Source organism: Delphinapterus leucas, chromosome 10, assembly GCF_059928025.1.
Source record: "Delphinapterus leucas isolate spDelLeu-1000000601 "Yukka" chromosome 10, BTC_Dleu_Yukka2, whole genome shotgun sequence".
NCBI lineage: Eukaryota > Metazoa > Chordata > Mammalia > Artiodactyla > Monodontidae > Delphinapterus > Delphinapterus leucas.
This window is the reverse complement of record NC_143138.1, coordinates 38,799,176-38,826,486: the sequence shown is the minus strand read 5'-3', so window position 1 is coordinate 38,826,486 and position 27,311 is coordinate 38,799,176. Positions and strand designations below refer to the sequence as shown.

General features: G+C 35.5%; 1 protein-coding gene across 1 annotated transcript in view; it reads right to left on the bottom strand.

Annotated features, from left to right (window-relative positions):
• SRPK1 (SRSF protein kinase 1) overlaps positions 1 to 27,311 on the bottom strand; it is an 82,780-nt gene that overhangs the window by 31,230 nt on the left and 24,239 nt on the right. The window contains 4 exon segments of the mRNA XM_089918839.1: positions 3,881 to 3,968; positions 5,036 to 5,123; positions 6,042 to 6,150; positions 7,196 to 7,314. Of these exon segments, the coding sequence (XP_089774965.1) occupies positions 3,881 to 3,968; positions 5,036 to 5,123; positions 6,042 to 6,150; positions 7,196 to 7,314 (404 nt within the window).

Below are 27,311 nucleotides of genomic sequence, written 5' to 3'. Positions count from 1 at the left end.
AAAGGTGAAGGAAAACGTATCTGAAAATTAGATACAGTAATAAATCATTTGAAATTGACCCAGAACTGACCCAGATGTCAGAATTAGCAGACAAGGAAATTAAACAGTTATAGCAGTATTCCATATGTTGAAAAGAGATACAGAAGATATATATAGAAAAAAAGAGATGCAAAGATGATGTGGTGTATATATATTAATGGAATGTGACTCAGCCATAAAAAAGAATGAAACCTCGCCATTTGTGGCATGGATGGTTGAGATGAGTGAGACAGAGAAAGACAAAACTGTACGATTTCACTTAATAATGTGGAATATAAAAGACAAAACAAATGAACAAACATAACAGAAAGATACAGAGAACAAACAGGTGGTTGCCAGAGGGGAGGAAGGTGGAAGGAGGAAAGAAATAGGTGAGAGAGATTAAGTAGTACAAAACTCCAGTTGCAAAATAAGTGAGTCATGGGTGTGAAATGTACAGTGTGGGGAATATAGTCATTAACTATGTAATATCTTTGTATGGTAACATAAACTAAGTAGACTTATCACAGTGATCATTTTGAAATGTATAGAAATATCAAATCACCACATCGTGCACCAGAACTAACATAGTGTTATAGGTCAATTATACTTCAAAAATAAACAAACAAACTCAAAAGAAAAAGATCAAATCTGTGGTTACCAGAGGTGGTGGTTAGGGGAGGGGAAACTGGATGAAGGCAGTCAAAAGGTATAAATTTCCAGTTATAAGTACTAGGGATATAATGTACAATACAATAAATATAATTAACAATGCTATACGTTATATATGTAAGTTATTGGGAGTAAAGTCTGAGTTCTCACCACAAAGAAAAATATATTTTTTTCTATTTAATTTTGTTATTTTATGAGATGAATTATTGTGTGATAATCATTTAATGATGTATGTAAGTTAAATCATTATGCTATATTCCTTATACTTATACACTGCTGTATGTCAATTGTACCTCAATAAGACTGGAAGAAAAAAAAAGAGAACCCAAATTGAACTTCTGAGATGAAAAGCAGAAAAATACCCTGGATGGGATAAATGGCAGATTAAACACTGCAGAATGAGATTAGTGAACTCGAAGGTATAGCAATAGAAACTATCCAAAATCAAATACACAAAGAAAAAATAATACAAACGAACAAATAAACCCACCCACCCACAAAAGCCGCAGGGGCAACTTCAAGTGACCCAAAAAAAGGAAGCAGGGGAAAGGAATGAAGGTATTTGCTCTTTGCAATGGATCAAGAAATCATAAAAGTGATGGCAATAATTAACCCAGTAGCAAAGTGTATACCTAGTGCTTAGATTGTGTTCCCCATTTCCCACTCATAGGAATTAGGGCTTTTTAAAGAAATGGCTGACCCCTGGTTTGGGACAGGAAATGCACAAAATGAGCCTGGAACATTCTGATGTGCCAAATCATAAAGGAACTGTCAAAAACCTTGTGGCTCCTGACTGAAATTAAGAATAAAAAAACTAAAAGAAAAAAAAGTATGAGACATTTGGAGAGACTGAAACACTGACTAGAAAAAAGGACTTAAGAAACTGATCCCCAATTTTTTAGGAATAATAACTGTGTTGGGGTTATATTTTCAACTTTTTAGGAATAATAACTGTGTTGGGGTTATATTTTAAGTCTTTGTCTTTTGGAGATACATTCTAAAATAATTATGGATGAAAAAATATCTTTAAGATTGGTCACAAAATTATCAGGAGATACAGACAAAACAAGGCTGATTATGAGTTGATAACTTCTGAAATGGGTAATGGATCTATGAGGATTCATCAAACTATTCTACTTCTGTATATATGAAATATATCAAAATAAGGTATTTTAGAATGCAGATTGATTAAACAAACAAACCAGAACACAGAATTAAGTTATTTTCATGTTCCTAGCTTTAATATTAACTTTCATTTGTTGAGATTACAATTTGACAACAATGTTATTTTAATTTGTAAGCGGTGACATAAAAATGACCAGACATTCAGTAGCTTAAAAAACAAGAAGAGGGCTTCCCTGGTGGCGCAGTGGTTGAGAGTCCGCCTGCCGATGCAGGGGACACGGGTTCGTGCCCCGGTCCGGGAGGATCCCACATGCCGCGGAGCGGCTGGGCCCGTGAGCCATGGCCGTTGAGCCTGCACGTCGGAGCCTGTGCTATGCAACGGGGGAGGCCACAACAGTGAGAGGCCCGCGTACCGCAAAAAAAACAAAAAAGAAACAAGAAAAAAAAAGCCTTCTTGCTTACGGTCAAATAAAGGTACTCAGCATTACTGAGGAGACTATTCAGAATATTTCTACAGTTTTACTATAATATTACCAAATTAATAGGAAAATGTGGCACAGTGAGAAACATTACAAGGTCAAGAAATAGGGAAACAGAACCCAATGGCCATCATGACATCCTGTATGGTTTTATTTCATGGTTAGCCTTCCTCTTAATTCTTTGAAAACATGCATACCACACACACACACACACACAGAGTAAGCCATCTATGAAATGACCACAACAGACGTAAAATGATGATTCACATGGAATGCTTCTTGTACCAGTTTCCTTAGAGATTTGGGGAAGGGGGGGATTTGATTTATATTTCTCCAAGGAAGTAAGTAACTGAAAACTAACTTCAGAATGATAGATAAAATCTTTATGTTATCACCTGTTCTCTCTCCTTTCTCATCCTCTCTCCTTGCTTCTCTGTTCAAATCTCTAACCATATAGTCCACATGATTAGAGATGGGCCCTATGTAGCCCATCTCCTTAAAAAAAGATCATCACTGGCAATTAAAAATGTGTGCTAAGAGAAGATAAACATGCAGGGAAAGTAGAATGATATATGCAATGTCTTTCCTCATACATTTTAAAATAGTTTATAAACAGGTTTCAGACTCTCCAATCCAAGTGAGATTCTTCTTCATCTTTCATTCTGAAAAATGTGATAGGCCTTTACAAGCATAGCTGTCGCAACAACTTTTCAATTATTTCCGTGCATGTCACTCTGATATTAACCTGTGGGGAAAAGAATAGCTAACATTCCTTCCAACTTTAAAATTCTAAAATTCCGGATCAAAACATAAAACAAGTCAGTTTTTCCATTATGACAGAATGTGAACAATTACACCTGTTTAGATTTTAAGCATACATGTACAGCCTCTTAAATACTGAGATAAAATGCATTAAATTCTTGTTTACCCAGTATTTCTTTCTTTCTTTTAAATTTTAATTAATTTATTTATTTTTGGCTGCACTGGATCTTCATTGCTGTGCGTGGGCTTTCTCTAGTTGCAGTGAGGTGCAGGGGCTTCTCACTGCGGTGGCTTCTCTTGTTGTGGAGCATGGGCCCTAGAGCGCACGGGCTTCAGCAGTTGCATCTTGCGGGCTCTAGAGCATGGGCTCAGTAGTTGTGGAGCACAGGCTTAGTTGCTCTGCGGATCTTCCTGGACCAGGGATCGAACCCATGTCCCCTACATTGGCAGGCAGATTCTTAACCACTGGACCACCAGGGAAGTCCTTTACCCAGTATTTCTCATTAACTCCATTAAAATTTCTGCACTAATTGATAGAAATCATAGAAACTACTTACTAGTACAAGGTTCTTTTCTTAAAACGTTTCTTTTGGGTTTGGTTTTAATTTGCCTGAAAAAAGTGTAAAGCCAATAGCCTAAAAAATCACAACATACAAAGGGAGATCTGATTCATATCTGTGTTCAAAAGTTGACAATAAAATAAAGTAATTTGATTATAGTTTGTTTTAAGAGAAGAGACCAATGCTACCTGTACAAATCTTGTTCCTTTCTTTGGGATAAAGTTATTTCATGATTTGTTTTCAAATAGGTTTTAAAAAGGATACGTGTTCCGTTAACTCCTGATATTTTAAAGTCATCTAGTAGTTGAACAACCATTTCTCTATTTGGATCATTAGGATCTGAATTGCGAACCTATAATAGGGAAAAAACAATGCTTAGCAAAAGGGAAACCATAGAAATAAACCAAATGGTGGTGGGGGAGGGGATACCTGCAGCAAATATAACAAAGGATTACTCCAAGAAAGAGCTCATACAAATCTATGAGACACACATAAAGTTTTAATAGCTCAAACAAAGAACTTAATATAAGCAGTTCACAAAAGAAAACACAATCAACAAAGACTATTGTTTAATTATACCATTTTGCTACTCCCAAATTAACTGCTAGTTACCAGGCCAGGAGGAATTCAGGAGCTTTTGCAGGATGCAATCAACCATAGCACTAACCATACTGTTTATTCAGCCTTCATTTTTTTTTCATAGAAAAACTTTCTGAGGGAAGGAAGCAGTACACTGATTTACTTTGGGGCATGAGCTCCTTATCTCATCACAGACTGGCACTTTGAAAAGTACTTCCTTGGAGCTCTCCTGGTCTAGCTTCCTCACTTTATGAATGAAAAACCTAAGGCTCAGAAGAAATAAAAAGATGAGGTGAAGGATATATTTGGATAGAGCTGGCCCTAAAACTCATGTTTTCTAACTCTGAGTTTAAGCTCCTTCTACTACACTGACATTTACTAATTTGTAACAAAAATGAAAATGAATTTTGATAATATTTACCTAAGTTTCCAGGTAATAAAGGGAATTAGTAAATATAGTGCTTACTTTTATATATTTGTATAAGATTTTAAAACAAAAATATATTTATTCACACAACTTTTCTTTTAACCATAGCAGGAAAGAAAAACATTCTTTGTGCTATCTGGCACATAAAACATACTCAATAAACATTTTTGTTTATTTGCAAGGTTTTTTTCCATTGTATATGTAGGGAGAATTCCCATCGCAGCATATTCCACCAGTTCCCTACCACATACACAGGATATGTAAATACTGTCTTCCTCTACCTCTTTAAGGATACTAGAACTTTACAGTAAAAATGAGCCATGCCAAAGAGTATACACTTGGTATATCTTAACTGAATAAAACTTTATTTATTTATAATGCTTTGCAGCTCACACATACAACCTAATACTTACTGATTTCAGCAACCGGATTTCATCAAGTGCTGTTTCGGTATAATGTTCAGCACTTTTAACTACTTTCATTGCCACAAACTTCTTCCCCCTAAGAAACAAACAGGCAATTAAGACTAAATGCTCTACCTCTATGTTAGGAAGCTAAGATTTAACTATAACTGGGAGACAGCCACAGAAGTACAAATATTGATTTCATATTTCCCTGTACTCAAACACGAACTACTACTATGGGATCACCTGTACCTCTTAATAGCTCTAACTGGCCAAATTTAACTTATGAGAAGAAGAAAATCTGTTCCTGGGTAATGTCAGTCACCAAACATTTCCTCTAAGTTAAAATCTACTTTCTGAATGCTCCGTGAATCCAAGTAAAACCATGAAGTGGGGATAAATAAGGGGGAAAGCTCCACCAAATCAGAAGTATTCTGTATATCTGTATAGCGAAACCTAAAAGCTTAAAAGCTATAATACTTTCCTCTAAGAAGCCAGAAGAAATACTTGGGTGAAAAACTGATAAAAAATTAAGCACATAGATAGCAACTGCTATCTCACCAAAGATAGATGGTACACTTTTAGGTAAACATCCAATGTTAATTGCCTGTGATTTTTATGTAGAGAAGTTTTACACTGTATGGCTGAACAAATCTGTTATCAAAACAAAATACAAAAAAATAAGTAATTTCACAAAGATTGGTCTAGGGCATCATCTAAAAATTTAGCTCTACTAATGAGAAAACCTATGAACTTACATACTACACTTTCTTTGGGTATTTGCAATATTCTGAATTCGGGAGTTTCAAGCGCCTTACCGATACTAATTTAATCAATCTTGTGTCTCCTCTAAGCTGACTCTTCATCCGAGAAAAGTCATTTGCCCAAGAACATAAAGATTCTCAATAATAAGATTCTTATCAAAAAATCAGTCTAGAGCTTAGACTAAAAGTGGAAAATCAGACACAAACATTTAGGAATCACCTAATTCTCTTGCAGGATCGCTAAAACTTACTGAATATCCCATGATAACCACACTGTTGAAAAGTGTCCCCAGCCCAACTTTCGGATCACATGATATCTCCCATTGAATAGATCTCCGATTTTCACAAGATGATAACCTCCTGGAAGAAACAACAGGAAGCAAATAGTCACTTAAGTAGTAGGAAAAGGTATCTCACACCACGTTTTTCAACATCTATACACCTTTTAGCAAATAAAAATGGTTTCTTCTAACACAACCAACTCAACAAAAGAAAATATTAAGTCAGCAACACAGTATTATTGAGCTCATGTTACAAAAAATATCTTAAAGAATAAGAGTAATGATTTAGAGTGAGCAAGTGATGCTTTGTGGAACAACCAATAATTACTTAAAAAAATAAGTCATCCTCAAACAAAAATAAGGTTATGTTTCACAACATTCTTGCCCCTCAGTAATCCAAGATTTATCTAACATATAAATCTATTTTGAGACTAGTTGTAGTCTCAGGATGTTTTTTAGGAGAGAGATGAATGAATTCCATTTATTTAACTTTAAAAAAAGAAATTGCTTTTCTAAAACATAAAAACTAGGAAGGCCTGAAAAGGCTGCCAACAGTGGCAGGAATCAAGGGATTTAAACATGCATCTCTGCCTACTGAGAAGAAGAACCAGGTTCTCCTCAATGGTTAAGAGATATTCTGTTATAAAATCCTACCCAAGAATCCTGCAAAATTTCATAAAAGAAACAGAAAAGATAACAGGCAACCTTATGACACAGTTTAAGTATACATATATAATTCCAGTTTAATGTATCTTAGCAATCATCACTTTGAGCAAAGAGTAGTGAAAGGTGTTTTTCAAAAGTCTACATACCAAATCTTACCACTGGCTATATCTGGGTGACAGCATTACAGACGGCTTTTGTTTTCTTTTTGTTTAACATATTTCTGAAATTTTCTAAGGTAAATATGCACTATCTTTTTTAAGGAGTAGAAACAAATTTAATTTAAACTAAGCTTTAATTAAGTCAAAGTAAAAGGAAATACTAATTCCTATACTTAGAGAAATGGATGCAATAAGCAGAAAGCATCAATACTGTTTACGCTGATAGACCAAATATTCACATGAAAAACTGCATATACGTGGATCACATCTTACTTAGTATCTCCTCACAGAAAATCTTACCTTTACAATAATCATTGGGATCTTCCTGCTCATCATCATCAGATCCCAGAATCTCCTCTTCCTGCTCTGGGAGATCACTCTCAGAGTGGGGAGCAGAGCCTCGGTGCTGAGTTTCAGATCTAAGAAATAATACAAACATGTTCATTCCATATGGACAGAAGAAGACAGGACCAATTAATAGATACTACAAACAGAATGTTATGTAGTGGCAGCCTAAGAAAGAAAACATTACCTATCACTTTACCTCATGTTAGGAAAATATTCATTTTTAAAAAGTCAGTACATGATTAAATAAAATCTGGAAAATATACAAAAGTACAAAGGGAAAAAAATTACTTGAATCTCAATATCCAAACAAAATTGCTGATAAAACTACTAGACCTTCTTCCAGTTATTTGCTGTATTTTTATAAAAATATATATCGGTAATCACATGCTTTATAAACAAATTTGTATCTGGCTTTGCCTATTATACTGTAAACTTTCCCCCTCATACCTATGCAATCTATTAAGTCTTACATATTTCCCTTAGAAGTATCACTATTTACTCTGGTACATTCTGCTCAGCTGGACATTTGTTTCTAATTTTTCACTACTAAAAAATAAAGCTGTTGAGTATTTTTAGATAATCTTTATTCTGTATTTAGAATTATTTCCCTAAAGTTAAACTACCAGATAAAGATAGAAACATTTACCCTATTTACAAAAATAACATGTTAGGACTTCCCTGGTTGTGCAGTGGTTAAGAATCCGCCTGCCAATGCAGGGGACACGGGTTCAATCTCTGGTCTGGGAAGATCCCACATGCCGCGAAGCAACTAAGCCTGTTCGCCACAACTACTGAAGCCTGCACCCTAGAGCCCACGTGCCACAACTACTGAGCCCGTGCACTGCAACTACTGAAGCCTGTGCGCTCTAGTGTCCGTGTACCACAACTACTGAGGCCATGTGCCACAACTACTGAAGCCCACGTGCCTAGAGCCCATGCTCTGCAACAAAAGAAGCCACCGCAAGGAGAAGCCTGCGCACAACAGTGAAGACCCACTGCAGCCAAAAATAAATTTTAAAAAAAATGTTAAATGTAGGAAATTTGGGAAATAATTATTTTGTTAGATCTCTACTCTGAACATATGGACTATTTCCTTCCAGTCTGTGGCCATGAACAGTTTTTAGGATTATTACATAGTATGACTTTTCTGATAGGGTTGTAGTGAAATACATCTCCAGCTACATATGGGCTTCCAGTATTTATTTAAGTATTACTAAGTTCAGAAAACTTAGCTTATTTAACAGGTAAAAATGTTATCTCGTTTTATAATGTATTAAACACTTTCAAATTGATTCCTTTCTCTACATGCCGTCTATTAGCTGTATCAAAATTTTTGAGCACTGAGTAGTAGTTCGGGAGGCAGAAAGACTTGGAACTGTATTCAGGCTCTGACACTTATAAGCTGCCTGCTTCGTAAAGCTTTAAGCAAAAAAAACAGTGTCCAAAGCACTCTTTTCAGTAGTTGTAGGAAAAGGAATTTTAATTCCCATTTTCCAGTATTTTATTTGTGTTTTCAAACCTGTTTCATCAGATTGTTTTTTCAAAAGATTCAATTTAACAGAAAATTATAATAGCAGAATCAGTTACATGGGCTGTTGAGACATAAGAAATACCTTGGAAAGCATGACTAGATTTAGATTTCTGGTGGCCATTCCAACCTGCCTCAATTCTTGGTACTTTTTTGTCCCCCAGGATACAAAAGTAGTTATAAAACTGCATGATTCAATGTGTTCATTCTCAGTGAAAACATGTCTTTGGGAAATTTATTCAGTATGGAACTACCTGGCTTACTCTCCTAAGTGGAAATAATGAGTCTGAATGAACATTTCCAAATTTATGATTAAGACATGTTTCTGAAACAAATTCTCTGATTTCAAACTTGTTGCCTTTTACAATTAAAATTTCATTTTAAGAACTACAATTGAGAAATTTTTGAAAAGTAGTGAAATATAAGTAGCGAAAAACAGACATGAAAATGCTGGAATATTACAATTCCACAAGTATCATGGGAGTAGTAAAGTTAAAATTTTATTTTTTAAAGGTTCGCAACATTTTTGGAAGAATATGTATTTGTTTAGTTGCTTTTAGTTATAAAACCGAACATTATTAAGTATCATTCCCAGTTCAAGGATTCAAAAAGGAATTATAAGTTCCAGGTCTCAATGTAAAATATAAGTCTCTATCCTGACCATGGCTGGTACAGAAGAAAATCCTGTCTCATTCTAAATCAATAAGAGAAACTGATCAACTAAGGGGGAAAAAATCCTATTTTTAACTTTTAAATTTCATTAAAAAAATACACTTAATTTATATGTATTAATTTTAAGTACATACATAATGTCTTAAATGTTCTGTCATCTCTGTGTGTGTTGGATGTCCTGTGTCCTCAATCCCACAGTCTTCCTCTATCTTGATTTACTCCATTTTCATAGTGCACATTTATCAGTAACTTCTGGAGAATGAGTGCATGGGAGGTAAATTTATTAATATCTGTCCTATCTTTATTTTATTTTATTCTCATCCTTGACTGCCAGTCTGGATATAAAATAAATTGCTCTGTTGCATTCTAGCTTTCAGTGGTGCTGTTGACAAGTCCATCAATGCCTTCTGAGCTTTGAAATAGGGCTTGTTTTTCTCCCTGGAAGGTTTTTGTTTGTTTTTTGTTTTGAAGGACCTTCTCTTTAATCCCCATGTTCTGAAATTTCCAGAGTGGCTTTAAAAAAATCCATCTTGCTAAGTACTTTCTATGTACTTGCAAAACAGAGATTCATTCAGGTAAGAAAATTTCCTGTAATTCACTGAAAATTCAATCTTCTTCATATTGCCTACTCTCTCTGGAACTTTCCCCCCCACCCCAGATTCTGGATCTACTGGCCTACTTCATTAATCTTCTTAATATTTTCTCTTATTTATGCATCTTTAAGTGTTTCATTCTACTTTCCAGATTTATCTTCCTAACTTGCATTATCCTTTAAATTTCTACCGTATTTTCCCATACTTTTTTTTTCTCTCTAGAACATTCCTTTTCGACAGACTCCTACGCCTTCTTTTCTCTTCCCTATATGATTTATAGTTTTTAAGTTTCCTTCTGATCCCTGCATTGTCTTGGCTTTCTCAAACTGCCCATGTTTTACTAATGCTATGCTTTTATGCACGATGTCAATCAATGAACATCAGACAACTGAAAAAAGCCTCTGTCAGAGGAAGGTAAAAATAGCCTGTCAACCACAAGCCCCTCATATTAAATATTGCCTTTTAATGACATCCTCAGTCTAATTTTTTCCCAGCCTCATGCCAAAACACACACACACACACACACACACACCAGTTTTACTGACTAAAGGTCCCAGTTTTAGACATAAAGAATAGATTTGTGGTTGTCAAGCAGGAGGGGGTGGGAGAGGGATGGGCTGGGAGTTAGGATTAGCAGATGCAAACTATTAAATATATAGAATGGATAAACAGTAAGGTCCTACTGTATAGCACTGGGGACTATAAATATCCTGTGATAAACTATAATGGAAAAGAACATGAAAAAGAACATATTTATATGTATAACTGAATTACTTTGCTGTACAACAGAAATTAACACAACACTGTAAATCAACTATACTTCAATAAAATAAATTAAAAAGCCTCTGCCAGAAAAAGACAAAAACCAAAAACAAAAAGAGAAAATTTGAGAAAACAGAGATAGTTACTATTAGATAATGAGGATAAGACGATGACGAGTAAAGAGCTCAAAATCACTATAACTTTGATTGATGGTTGTTATAAGAAAATAGTATAAAAACTCTGAAGAAATACTACAGAAAGAAATTTCAGCTTATTAACATTCGAAACTGAAAACAATTCTTCCTAGAACAAAAAAGGAGAGTTCTAAAATAGTTTCAATCTGTGATTTTAAACTCTTCATATCTATTTTCATGCCTCAAGTATTTGCTATTCATATTCAGAAGACAAAAACTGTATCAGTACTTTAAAGCTCTCAAAGCATATAAAAGTTAACCAAGTACATCTATAAAATCTCTAATATAAACTGAAATGGACAACAGATCAAATTTTAATAGCAGTATGCTTCCAAAGGAGTCAATTTATAACCTGATCAAAACACCAGAATGTTAGAAATAGGAATATATCTGGTTGTGGTACAGAACAGAGCCAAGGCAAAAATCTGGGAGAAAGGCAGAAAGTAGCGGAAAAGCTTGACAGATTTGACACAGAAACTCTGGAGTGTGAACAAAGAGATGATAAAAGCCAAATTAGAGTGTCTTCTCTTATTTCCAAGGGTCCTTTCAAGATTCCATTTCTGGTATAATCATCACTAATCACCCAAGTAAACAGTAAAACCAAAGTACCAAACAAAAATTTACTGAATTTTTTGCAGCCAAATATTATATATTCATAACTATCATAAATATGCTATTTATGAGTTTTCACTTAAACATTTCATGAATTTATATACTCAAACTAGCCACGTGAGCTCCCCACTCCCCTGTTTTCTAAAGAATAAATGAAGAAATTCTTATAGCTCAAAACAAAAACACCCTGCAAACTCTATTCTAACTCACTAAAATTGGTTTATAACCTACTAGTGGGTTGGGTTTGAAAAATACTGTCCTAGAAATTATCTTTCACTTCTTTAGTGAGATATAATTCACATGCCATAAGCTCACCAATCTAAAGTGTACAGTTCAGTGGTTTTAGTATATTCAGAGTTGTGCAATATCACCACAAACTAAATTTAGAACATTTTCATTCCCCACCCCCACCCCAAAAGCCCCAAACCCATTAACAATCACTCACCATTACACTCTTCCCCCAGACTCTGGGAAACACTAGTCTACTTTCTGTCTCTATGAATTTGCTTATTCTGCATATTTCATATAAACGGAATCACATATTATGCAGTCTTTTGTGACTGACTTCTTTCACTTAACGTTGTTTTCAAGGTTTATCGATGATATAGGATGTATCAGTACTTCACTACTTTTTATGGCTGAATAATATTCCATTATATGTATAGACCACATTTTAATTTATCCATTAATCAGTTGATGAATATTTGGGTTGTTTCTACTCTTTAGCTATTATGAATCTTGCTGCTATGAACATCCTAGAAGAAGCATATACAATCGTGTTCACAGCAGCACTGTTTGTAATAACGAAAAGCAGCAAACAACTAAATGTCCATCAAGAGGAGAATGGGTAAGTTATAGTATTTTGATATAATAAAATATTATACCCAACAGTGAAAATGAATAAGCTACATGCATCAGCTTGAATAAACTGCACAAACATAAGATGGAATGCAAACAGCAAGCTGCAGAATAAGTACCATGCATCACCTTCAATCAAATTTTTAAAACATACAAAACAGCCAATATATAGTTAAAATATAAAGAATTACACAACTGCAACTAGTAGGTAAATAATTCCTAGAGATCTAACACACAGTACAGTGATTATAGACAATAAAACTGTATTACAAACATAAAACTTTCTAAGAGACTAGATCTTAACTGTTCCCACCACTGGAAGAAATAATAATTATGAAATGTAACAGAGGTATTAGCTAATACTACAACGGCAATCATAATGTGATATAAATCCATCAAATCAATAGGTTGTACACTTTAAACTTACACAATATGTCAATTATATCTCAGTTTTTAAAAAGCTGAGAAAAAAGAATGAAAAAAGAAACAACACAAAAGAAATACAGGACAAATTCAGGATAGCTATTAATTCCACAAGTGAACTATAATATAGAGATATGATCAAGGAGGAGTACACGTGGGCATCACCTGTACAGTAATGAGATTTTCTTAAGCTGGGTAGGAGCTACCATTTTATTATTTCTTCTTTTCTTCTTTTTTCTTTTTTTGTATATCTCAAATATTTTGTTTAAAAAATATTGGCTCTGATTGCTTTCAAGTTCAAGTATGAATCTAACATATGGTTTGGTTGGCTTATTGAGATTTTGCTAAAACACTATCATACACTTGGGAATCTTATTGACCTTATCCATCGTTACCCCAAAAAGTGACTTTATTTTGCCTCTCTCAGGTTTTGCCTCTCTCATGGCTTTATCACAAAATACAAATGATGGCAAAGGGGAAAGGGGAGAGATTCAACTGCATGCCTAATTCATGAAAAACCTATACCTGCACAAAAATTTTCTATAGTTAACTTAGATTCTTCTGTTTGTTTTATGGATAATAATTCAAATAAATGAAAAGTGTACAGAGAGAATTTAAATAACAAACAAGTTTGATCTAAATTGATATATTCGTATATGTAACTTTATACCCATTCTTTCCAAACACTGAAAAAAATTGGCATACTATAGAATAAAATGAAAATATCTTGGCAGATCTTGATTTAAAGAGGAAATGAAATTTAAAATTTCAAAGTATTTCTGTATAAGTGCATTACATGTTAAAATCTATGACATACTCAGCTTTACTCAAGAGAACAATTTATAACCATGAGTATACCAATTAGAAAACAAGAAAAGCTGTTGTTAACTGAATAAAGAGCTAGAAATAAAAGGAGTAAAATTTTAACTCTAAATTGAAAGTTAATTATTTGAAAAAGATTAATAAGATAGATAAGCCTCGGGCAAAACTAATTAAAAAAAAAAAAACCCACAGGGACATAACAATCATGGAGACTGAAAAATTGAAGAGTCACCCCTAAAAGGCAACAAGGTCAGTTGGTCAGACAGTAAGGTCAAGTGCTACTACATTTTCAACGAAGAATACCAGTTAATAAAGTGTACCAGTGCATCTCTAAGAGTTGGAAAAGCTTTCCAGTTAATTTGAGAGCACTAGCATAACTCTGACATCCAAAGCAGAAGAGAATAACACACATGCATGCACGTGTGCGTGCATGCGTGTGCACACACACACAAACAAACAAACCTACTGGTCAGTTTCACCAGTGAACTTCATATACAACTACTAAATATTGTAATATTCACAAGCAGACATAAAAGGATAATTCAAACAGGAAACTTACTGTTATTCACTATTTAATGTATGTACAGAAGAAAACTCTTAGAAAAATTATGAAGACATCTGACAAAACTCAAGATGCATTTGAGACTGAAACACTTTGTAATCTAGGAATGAAGTGGAGAGAAACTTACTCAACTCAAAGTTATCTATTAGAAAATCACAGAAACATTATACGAGCATTCCTACAAAAGACAGATGTTCATCACAATTACACAGTTTAATGGCTACTTTTCCAAGTTGTACTTGCAGTCACAGATAATAATTTAAGGCAAGAAAAAGAACCAGAACTGTCACCATTACAAAGTGGCTATTCACCTAGAAAACTGGAGAAAAATAACCGAAAAATTAGTACAACCAATAAAGGGTTTTAGGCAAGGAAGAAACAAACTACCATACAAATTACAAAAACAAAAGTATTTCTACATAATGGCAATAACCAATAAAAAATATAATAGATAAAAAGCAATAAATTTGCAACAGCAACAGCTCTAAAATCTAGAAACACACACATCTGAAGGGTATATGATGCTTTAACAAACTAACAAAAGCAAGCTATAGAATACTCCTAGATGGGAAGAATCAAACCTTTAAGTGTCAATTTTCTAGGAAGTAACCCGTAAATTCAAAACAATCTCAACTGAAAGCAACATGGTATTTTGTAGAACCTGACCAGTAAAATCTTGGAAAAGGAAATCAGCAAAAACAGCCAAAAATTTTTCAAACAAGAGAAATAATTGGGAATTTGGCCGCCAGATAGCAAAATATAACACTATAGTAATTAAAACTCTGTAGTCCTGGTACTGGATCAGAATGAAATCTAGCCACAGACTCAAGTAAATATGAGAATTTAGTATTAAATAAAATTGCACTTCAAAACAACGAGAAAAACTGGAGTTGTTCGGGAAAGGGGTCCTTCTAAGAGGGAAGCAGGAAGGTCAGAGTGAGATATGATGACAATACAAGGAAGGGGCCATGAGCCAAGGAATGCAGGCAATTCAACCTCTAGAAGTTGGAAAAGACAAGGAAATGGATTCTTCCCTAGAGCCTACAGAAGAAACAATGCGCTGCTGACCCATTTTAGACTTCTTATTCCCAGAACTGTAAGATAATAACTTTGTGTTGCTTTAAGCTACTAAATTTATAGCAGCCATAGGAACCTAATACAGCAGCCTAGCATTACTCAAACTAATAACATGCCAGCTCGAGAAAACATTCAAATGTTCTATAAACGCATGAAAAGATCTCAAATCAATAGTAACAGAGAAAAAAATTAAAACAAAGATCATTTTTTTGCCCAGTGACTTGGGAGAAATCAAAAAGCAATAATTTCATATATTGACAAGGACTTGGAGGGAGTGGGTAGGTACTCTTTTATGCTGTTGATGGGAATAAAATTGGTGAAGTCTTTGTGAAAGGTAATTTGGCAGTTTGATGCTCTCTGTCTTGTTCCAGCTCACCAGTATCTTACAGAAGAGAACTTATATACTCATCTAGTGCCTTGATTTCTGCAACTGTTACTCAGGGGACACCACCAGACTGCCTGGCCAGCAGGGTTTACACCTGCAGTTCCATAGAACTGTATCAATTTACATACTTTTAAAAGCTGCCTGAGAGTCAAGCTTCCAAACAGCCTGAATCTAGGTGCTGAGATCCTCCCCTTACGGACAGTGACAGATCTTGGCACCTCCTCAACAACTAGGAGCTATTAAAAATATAATAGCCTGCTGGACTTTCCTGGCGGTCCAATGGTTAAGACTCCACATTTCCACTGCTGGGGGCGTGGGTTCGATCCCTGGTCAGAGAACTAAGATCCTGCATGCTGCGCAGTGCAGCCAAAATAAAAAATAGTAACAGCCTGCTTGAACAAGCACAAAGGTTTGAGAGAAGACAAAGAGTTGGGGAAGGGTTGAAAGACAAGGTTCAGCTCCTACACGAGGCCGCTCCTTCAAGACTTGGAGAGGTAGTTGTTTCCAACCAGTCAACATGGAGAATGAAGCAGAATGAAGAAACAGAGTAATGTATTCCAAATGAAAGAACAAAATAAAACCTCAGAAAAAAGCCTTAATGAAATGAAGATAAGTAATTTACCTGATAAAAAGTTCAAAGTAATGGTCATAAAGATACTCAATGAGCTGGGAAAAGGAAAAGATGAACACAGTGGAACCTTCAACAAAGAGATGGAAAAAATAAGAAAGTATATCAAATAAAAGTTACAGAGCTAAAGAATAAAATAATTCACTGAAAAATACACTAGAGGGGTTCAACAGCAGACTAGATGAAGCAGAATAATCAGTCAATTCAAAGACAGGTACTGTAACTCACCCAATCAGAGCAGCAAAAAGAAAAAAGAATGAAAAAAACTGCAGATGATTTAAGGGACAACATCAAACAGACTAACATTCGCATTAAAGGAATACCAGAAGAAGAGAGAAAGAGGCAGAAATCTTGTTTGAAGAAATAATGGCTGAAAACTTCCCTAATTTGGGGAGGAAACAGACACCCAGATCCAAGAATCCCAGAAGGTTCCAAAGAAGAAACCCAAAGAGATGCACACCAAGACACATTATAACTGAAATCTCAAAAGTTAAAGACAGGGAGGGAGGGAGACGCAAGAGGGAAGAGATATGGGAACATATGTATATGTATAACTGATTCACTTTGTTATAAAGCAGAAACTAACACACCACTGTAAGCAATTATACTCCAATAAAGATGTAAAAAAAAAAAAGTTAAAGACAAGGAGAAAATATTAAAAGCAGGAAGAGAAAAACAACTTGTTACACGCAAGGGAACTCCCATAAGATTATCAGCAGATTCTTCAGCAAAAACTTTGCAGGCTACAAGGAAGCGGCTGATACACTCAAAGTGCTGAAAGAAAAGAACTAACCAAGAATACTCCACCCAGCAAAGTTATCATTCAGAATTCAAGGAGAGATAGTTTTCCATACAAACAGAATCTAAAGCTGTTCATCACTACCAAACTGGCCTTAACAAGAAATGTTAAAGGGATTTCTTTAAGCTGGAAAGAAAGAGTGCTAATTGATAAGAAAATATATCAAAGAACAAATTTCACTGGAAAGGTAAAAATATACTAAAGTGGACTAAACACTATTATAGCTAGTATGAGGATTAAAAGACAAAAGTAGTAAAAATAATTATGGTTACAGTATTTTTTAATTAGTTAATTAATTAATTTTTGGCTGTGTTAGGTCTTCGCTGCTATGCGTGGGCTATCTCTAGTTGCGGTGAGCAGGGGCTGCTCTTCATTGCAGTATGCAGGCTTCTCATTGTGGTGGCTTCTCTTGTTGCAGAACCTGGGCTCTAGGTGCGTGGGATTCAGCAGTTGTGGCACGCGGGCTTCAGTAGTTGTGGCTCGCAGGCTCTACAGCGCAGGCTCAGTAGTTGTGGCACATGGGTTTAGTTGCTCTGCAGCACATGGGATCTTCCCAGACCAAGGCTCAAACCCATGTCCCCTGCATTGGCAGGAGGATTCTTAACCACTGCGCCACGAGGAAAGTCCTCTTGTTGAGTCTTTAGTAGTTAGAATTTTTCAGAAGTTGAGAGAGATGAACTGAATTGTATAATATCACATATAAAATTGTACACATCTTAGGTCTTTTTGGCTCCAAGTCTATTTCTAGTCACATTTTTCTTGATCCAGAGCTCTATTATTTGAAAGTTTGCTAACCCTTGTTATTGGGTAAATGCTGTGATAGATTCTACGTAAGATGTAAAAACAGGCATCTGCAGTGGCAGGCAGATTCTTAATCACTGCACCACCAGGGAAGTCCACAATAATTAATTAAGGGATACACAAGTAAAACGTGACATCAAAAACATAAAATGAGGGGAGGGGAAGGAAAGAGTAAAAATGCTGAGCTTTAGAACAGGATCAAACTTAGTTGTTATCAACTTAAAATAGACTGTTACAGATCTAAGTTGCCATATGTAAGCCTCACTGTAACCACAAAGCAAAAACCTATAGAAAATTCAAAAAAGATAAAGAAATATAAATAAACCATTAAGGGAAACCATCAAACCACAAAGGAAGAGAGCAAGAGAAGAAAGGAAGAGAGAGGCACTGCAAAGACAGCCAGTAAACCATTAACAAAATGGCAATAAGCATATACCTGCCAATAATTACTTTAAATGTAAACAGACTAAATTCTCCAATCAAAAGACACAGAATGGCTGAGTGGATAAAAAGAACAAGATCCACCTATACGCTACCTATAAGTGACTCACTTCAGATGAAAGGATACATACAGGCTGAAAGTGAAGGGTTTCCATCCAAATGGAAACCAAAAGAAAGCTAGAGTACATATACCTATATCAGATAAAACAGACTTTAAAACAAAGACTGTAATAAACAGACAAATATGGGTATTACATAATGAGAAAGAGGTCAATCCAACATGGGAATATAACATTTGTAAATATTTATGCACCCAACAAAGGAACACCTATTGATAAATATATACAGCAAATATATTATTAACAGACCTAAAGGGAGAAACAGACAGCAATACAATAGTAGTAGGGGATATATCATCCAGACAGAAAATCAATTAGGAAAAATACACATTAAATGGTCCATTAGATCACATGGACTTAACAGATACATACAGAACATTCCGTCCAAAACTGAAAGAAAACACATTCTTCTCCAGTATACATGGAACATTTTCCAGGATAGATCACGTGTTAGGCCCCAAAACAAGTCTTAATTTAAAAGGACTGAAATCTTATCAAGCATCTTTTCTGACCACAATGGTATGAAATTAGAAATTAATTACATGTAGAAAACTGGAAAATTCACAAATATGTGGAGGTAAAACAACGTGCTACTGAACAACCAAAGGGTTAAAGAAGAAATCAAAAGAGAAATAAAAAAATACCTTGAGACAAATGAAAGTGGAAAAGTAACATACCAAAATTTGTGGGATGCGGCAAAGGCAGTTTTAGAGAGAAATTCATAGTGATAAATGCCTACCTGAAGAAATAAAAAAAGTCTCAAACAACCTACCTTTACACCTCAAGAAATTAGAAAAAGAAGAAAAAACAAAGCCCAAAATTACTAGAAGAAAGGAAATAATGATGAGAGCAGAAATGAATGAAATAGAGATCAAAAAGATAATAGAGAAGATCAATGGAACTAAGTGCTAGTTCTTTGAAAAGGTAAACAAAACTGCCAAGCCTTTAGCTAGACTCACCAAGAAAAAAAGAGAGAAGACTCAAATAAATAAAATCAGAAATGAAAGAGATGTTACAGCTGATGCAACAGAAATACAAAGGATCATAACTGATCGTATTATGAACAATTGCATGCCAACAAATTGACAAACTATAAGAAATGGATAAGTTTCTAGAAATATACAACTTACCAATACTGAATCATGGTGAAAGAGACAATCTGAACATAGACTGATTACTACTAGTAAGAAGACTAAATCAATAACCAAAAATCTCTTAACAACCAAAGACCAGGATCAGTCAGCTTCACTGGTGAATTCTAATAAATATTCAAATAAGAATTAATACCAGTCCTTCATAAATTCTTCCAAAAACAGTAGAGAAGGGAACTCTTCCAAATTCATTTTATGAGGCTAGCATCACCCTGATCCCAAAACTAGACAAACATGCCACAAGAAAATTACAGGCCAGTATCACTGATAAACATAGATGCAAAAATCCTCAACAAAACATTAGCAAACCAAATTCAATAATACAGTAAAAGGATCATAAACCACGATCAAGTGAGATTTACTCCAAGGGTGCAAGAATGGTTCAACAGCTGCAAATCAGTCAATGTGATACACCACATTAACAAAATGAAGGATAGAAATCATATGATCTCAATAGATGCAGAAAAAGCATTTGACAAAACTCAGCATCCATTTATGATTAAAAGCTCTCAACAAAGTGGATACAAAGGAAATATATCTCAACATCATTAAGGCCATCTATGACAAGCCCACAATGACCATCATACTCAGGGGCAAAAAACTAAAAGCTTTCCCTCTAAGATCAGGAACAAGACAAAGATGCCCGCTCTCACCACTTGTACTTAACATAGTACTGAAGTCCTGGTCAGCACAATTAGGCAAGAAAAGTAAATAAAAGGCATCCAAATTGGAAAGAAAGAAGTAGAACTTTTACTATTTGCAGATGACATGACATTATATATAGAAAATCCTAAAAATGCCATCAAAAAACTGTTTGGGCTAATAAATCTAGTAAAGTTGTAGGATACAAAATCAATACACAAAAATCTGTTGGATATATATAGGGTATATATATACCCTAATAATGAACTATCAGAGAAATTAAGAAAACTATACTATTTATTCATCAAAAAGAGTAAAATACCTAGGAATAAACTTAACCAAGGAGGTGAAAGAACTGTATATTGAAAGCTACAAAACAGTAATGAAAGAAATAGAAGAACACACCAATAAACGGATATTCCATGTTCACAGAAGACTCAATATTGTTAACATGTACATATTATCCAAAGCAAGCTACAGATTCAATGCAATCCCTATCAAATTCCAACAGCATTTTTCTAAAAAATAGAATACTCCTAAAATTTGTATGAAACCATAGAAAACCCTGAAGAGCCAGAGCTATCTTGAGAAAGAAGAACAAAGCTGGAGGCATCATGCTTTGTGATTTCAAACTACATTACAAAGCTACAGTAACCAAAACAGTATGGTACTGGCATAAAAAGACACATAACACAATGGAACAGAAGAGAGAGACCTTATATAAACCCACACATATATGGTCAATTAATTTAAGACAGGAAATATGCCAGGATATACAATGGGGAAAAGACAATCTCTTCAATAAATGGTGCTAGGAAAACTGTAGAGCCACATGCAAAAAAATGAAACTGAACCCCACCTTACACCATACACAGAAATAAACTCAAAATGGATTAAAGACTTGAACGTAAGACGTGAAACCATAAAACTCCTAAAAGAAAACATGGACAGTAAGCTCCTTGACATAGATCTTGGCAGTGATTTTTTGAATCTGACATCAAAAGCAAAGGCAGCAAAAGTAAACAAGTGGGATTACATCAAATTTAAATGCTTCTGGACTTCCCTGGTGGCACAGTGGATAAGACCGCGCACTCCCAATGCAGGGAGCCCAGGTTCAATCCCTGGTCAGGGAACTAGATCCCACATGCATGCCACAACTAAGAGTTTGCATACCACAACTAAGAAGCCCTCGTGTCGCGACTAAGGAGCCCTGGAGTCATGACTAAGGAGCCTGCCTGCTGCAACTAAGGAGCCCATGTGCCACAACTAAGGAGCCGGCGAGCCGCAACTAAGGAGCCAGTGAGCCACAACGGAGGAGCCTGCTTGCCGCAACTAAGAGCCGGCGCAACCAAATAAATAAATATTTTTAAAAAACCACTGTTTAAAATAAAATGCTTCTGCACAACAAAGGAAACCATCAAAAAAATGATAAGGCTACCTATGGAATGGGAGAAAATATTTGCAAACCAAAGATCTGATAAGGTGTTACACAGGGACTTCCCTGGTGGTGCAGTGGTTAGGAATCTGCCTGCCAATACAGGGGACATGGGTTCAATCCCTGGTCCGGGAAGATCCTACATACCATGGAGCAACTAAGCCCATGAGCCACAACTACTGAGCCCACAGGCTGCAACTAGTGAAGCCCATGCTCCACAACAAAAGAAGCCCGCACAATGCAACAAAGAGTGACCCTGCTCGCTGCAACTAGAGAAAGCCTGCGTGCATCAACGAAGACCCAACACAGCCAAAAATAAATAAATAAATAATTTAAAAATATATATATAATGAACTCATACAACTCAATAGCAAAAAACCAAACAATCCAATTAAAAAATGGGCAGGGCTTCCCTCGTGGCTCAGTGGTTGGAAGTCCGCCTGCCGATGTGGGGGACACGGGTTCGTGCCCCGGTCCGGGAGGATCCTGCGTGCCGCGGAGCGGCTGTGCCCGTGGGCCATGGCCGCTGAGCCTGCGCGTCCGGAGCCTGTTGCTCCGTGACAGGAGAGGCCACAGGAGTGAGAGGCCCGCGTACTGCAAAAACAAAAACAAAAACAAAAATGGGCAGAAGACATAAATAGATTTTTCTTTTTTAAAGAAGACATACAGATGGCCAACAGGTACATGAGAAAGTGCTCCACATCACTAATCATCAGGGAAATGCAAATCAAAACCACAATGAGAGTCACCTCACATCTGTTAGGATGGGTTATTACAAAAAAGACAACAGATTGTTGACAAGGTTGTAGACAGAAGAGAACCCTGTGCATTACTGGTGAGAATGTATTGGTGCAGCCACTACTGAATACAGTATGAAGGTTCCTCAAAAAATTAAAAAGAGAACTACAATATGATACAGCAATTCCACTTTTGGGTATTTATCTGAAGAAAACAAAAACACTAAGTTGAAAAAATATACAGATCCCCATGTTCACTGCATTATTTACAATAGCTAAGACATGGAAACAACCTAAGTTTCCATGGATGGATGAATGGATAAAGAAACTGTGGTATACACACACAATGGAATATTATTCAGCCATAAGAAAGAACAAAATCTTCTCACGGACAGACCTCATGGGTATTACGTTAAGTGAAATAAGTCAAAGAAAGACAATTACTGTAAGATCTCTCTTACATGTGGACCCTTAAAAAAAGAAAAAAAAGAGGAAAAAACCCAAAAAATAAAAACAAAACAGAACAACTCACAGATACTGGTGGTTGCCAGATGTGGGTGGTGGAGGGTGGGAGAAATGGGTGAAGGGGGTATAAATTTTAAAAGCGTAAAAAAAAAAGCTTAACATGGAACAAGCTCAACAAAATCCTTTTGAATCTGAAAAAAAATCTGAATTATCTGCATAAAATCATAAAAGTAATAACCTATACATGTATGATTACTTGCAGCATAGAAATCTGTAGATTCTCTCACTTTTAACAATGTTGAGACTCATGCCCTTTAAATTGGGCAAACAGAATCAGAGAGGTAGAAAACTTTCCAAAGGTCATAGAACTAAAGAATGGTAGACTTCGCACTCTAAATCCAATAATCTCCTTCAATCTTAGAAACTTCTTTTCAGAAGTAAATTTGCAAATTCGGTCTTAATCACCAAACTACAGAATGGCACAGAATGATTCATGCTCTACAACCACCCATTTTAGGAAGGATCAGCTCTTTTTAAAAAGCAACATGCTTTTTAATTATCTACACAGCTCATTGAGCAGTTAGGGGAGTGACACTAATAGAGACAAGCCTAACAATAAGCTGAATTTGATAAAAATTCTTTTAGATAATCTTGCAGAAGTTTGGGGATCTGGGAAATACCAACTATAATCTGCTGATCAAGTTCCTATTTTAGTTTTAAAGTCAACGTATTTTGTGTGAAATATGCATGTACTTTATGCAATGAATGGAATCCTAAAAATTGTGTGAAATAAGTTTATAAAATGAATTATTACATGCATACATTGAGGATGCTTACTTCTTCACAGAATCAGTGAACCTTAGAACTAGCAAAGTCCTGAACTCTAAACAGAGCCCTATTTTACAGATGAATACTCAAACCCAGAAGTTAGGGAAGTGTACCAGGTATAGGTAGTGACAGACTAGAACCTAAGTGTATTGCATTCCAGCCAAATGCTTTTTTCATTGTGCTACCAAGAAAACAAATAAACAAATATTTATGGTGAAAAAACAAAACATAAAATAATTATTGTTACAGAGAAGAATGTAAGGTAATCACCCTAAGATGGTAAAGACAGAATTTAGGGGCAGAGGTGGGAAGGATAGGAGAGGTGTAGATCCACCAAAATTCCATTTTACAAAGTGGGATTTTACAAACTGCCTAAAGGGATATGGGGATATATGTATACATATAGCTGATTCACTTTGTTGTGCAGCAGAAAGTAACACAACATGGTAAAGCAATTATACTCCAATAAAGATATTAAATTTTAAAAAAAATAAAGTTTGCCTAGAGTGGATGAAACCAAAAATAAAGGTTGAGGCACATTAAAGTTATGAAGTAATCAAAAGTGGATCTAGGCAGACAATACCAAGTGAGGATGCAGAGAAATTGGAACCCTCATGTATTGCTGGTGGAAATGCAAAATGGCACAACTACTTTGGAAAACCGTTGTCAGTTCTTCAAAATTTTAAACATCAGAATTACTATATGGGGACTTCCCTGGTGGTCCAGTGGTTAAGACTCCATGCTCCCAATGCCAAGGGGCATGGGTTCAATCCCTGGTTGGGGAACTGAGATCTCACATGCCATGACCAAAAAAAAAAAAAAAAAAAATTACTATATGGCCCAGCAATTCTACTTCTAGGTATATTTCCAAGAGAAATGAAAACATGTGCCCACACAAGAAACTGCACATAGATGTTCACAACAGCATTATTCATAATAGCCCAAAGTGAAAACAACCCAAATATCCATCAACTAATGAATGGCATCCAAGTGGTGTACTTGCCCCAAAACGTGTCATCTCTAATTCAGCCTCTAGGTCATGGTACTCTATGGAAAGAACTGTCAATGCTATGGAAGAGAACCCCAATAGAGAAAACATTATGAAAGTCTGGAAGGATTAAACAACTGAAGATACCATCACTGTTATTTAAAAAGCCATGAAAGAAATCAAGCCTGAAACAATAAATTCCTGCTGGAGAAAACTGTGTCAAGGTGTTGTGCATGACTTTACAGGATTTATGAAAGAGCCAATCAAGGAAATCGTGAAAGAGATTGTGGACATGACAGAAAAGGGGGGGGTTAAAGTGTTTCAAGATATGGATCTTGGAGAAATTCAAGAACTAAGAGACACAACAGAGGAATTAACAAAAGAAGATTTGATGGAGATGAGTGCTTCCGAATCAGTGACAGGTAAGGAAGAAGACATAGAAGAAGCAGTGTCAGAAAACAAACTGACATTATACAGTTTGGAAGAAGGATTCTGATTATTCAAGACTGCTTTTGGCTTCTTTTATGACATGGACCCTTCTATGTATCACTGAAACTGAAACTAAAGCAAATGGTGGAAAGAGGATTGGTACAATATAGAAACACATTTAGAGAAATGAAAAAGCAAAAAATTTCAGACAGAAATTTCCATGTACTTCCATAAAGCTACACCAAGTGTGCATACCTCTCCTGCCTCCTCTTGCCACATCCTCCACCTTTGCCACCTCTGTGAAAGCAAGACCAACCCCTCCTCCTCCTCCTCACCCTACTCAACGTGAAGACAAAGCTGAAGATCTTTATAATCCACTTCCGCTTAGTAAATAATCACCACACAGTACAGTTAACAAACTTATCTGTTGTGTATGTGTATGTCTTTGTGAAAATCTAATAATTGTAGAGCAAGAACTGTATGAAATGTTTTTTGCGTCATCATCATCGCCTAAGAATGCATCGTGTAGAACACTGTGTGCAAGACTTGTATTGAAGTGGATAGCCTATCCTTACATAGGCATAAGAATTACATTACTGTATTCAGTATGTCCCCACCTCTTAATTGGAGAAACTACATATCAGCCTATCATTACAAGTAAATGTTTTTTAAAAAAAGTAATAATGTTTCCAATACTGCGTTATGAATATCACTATAATATGTAATACTATATGCCATTAAAATTTTACAATTCATTCACTAACGTATAGGCCAGGCTACCGGAAAGCAACTGTATCAATCCACTAGGAAAAGCAACTGTATCAATCCACTAGGATACCATAAAGCAATCATATTGCTGTTTTACTGTCAATGCATGAATCACTGTACCTGTAAATAAACATGAATTTTATTTTCACATTATTTTTTCATTTTGATATCTAGTGTTAGTGATATGTGTAACATCTACAGTGTTTTATACTATGTAAGACAATACTGATGTAGGTATGACAATTTATCTTATGAATAGGTGATGTAAATTTACTGTTTCGATAAATATAATATAGTACTATAAATGTATTTTCTCTTATGATTTTCTTAGTATCATTTTCTCTCTCAGTAACATTTTCCGTTTCTCTTTGCTTACTTTATTGTAAGAACACAGCAGGTAATACATATAACATACAAAATACGTGTTAATCGACTGTTTATGTTATCAGTAAGGCTTCCAATCAACAGCAGGCTATTAGTAGAAAAGTTTTGGGGGAGTCAAAGGTTACATGCATCTTATACACTAACAATGAAAAATCCGAAAAATAAATTATGGAGACACTCCCATTTACCACTGCAACAAAAAGAATAAAATATCTAGGCATAAACCTACCTAAGGAGCAAAAGACCTGTATGCAGAAAACTATAAGACACTGATGGAAGAAATCAAAGATTATACAAACAGATGGAGAGATACACCATGTTCCTGGATTGGAAGAATTAACATTGTGAAAATGACTCTACTACGCAAAGCAATCTACAGATTCAATGCAATCCCTATCAAATTAACAATGGCATTTTTCACAGAACTAGAACAAGAAATTTTACAATTTGTATGGAAACACAAAAGACCTCGAATAGCCAAAGCAATCTTGAGAAAGAAAACCGGAGCTGGAAGAATCAGGCCCCCTGACTTCAGGATATACTACAAAGCTACAGCAAAGGAAACCATAAACAAGACCAAAAGACAACCCTCAGAATGGGAGAAAATATATGCAAACGAAGCAACTGACAAAGGATTAATCTCCAAAATATACAAGCAGCTCAATATCAAAAAAACAAACCACCCAATACAAAAATGGGCAGAAGACATAAACAGACATTTCTCCAAAGAAAACATACGGATTGCCAACACACACATGAAAAGATGCTCAACATCACTAATCATTAGAGAAATGTAAATCAAAATCACAATGAGGTATCAGCTCACACGGGTCATAATGGCCATCATCAAAAAATCTAGAAACAGTAAATGCTGGAGAGGGTGTGGAGAAAAGGGAACCCTCTTGCACTGTTGGTGGGAATGTAAATTGATACAGCCACTATGGAGAACAGTATGGAGGTTCCTT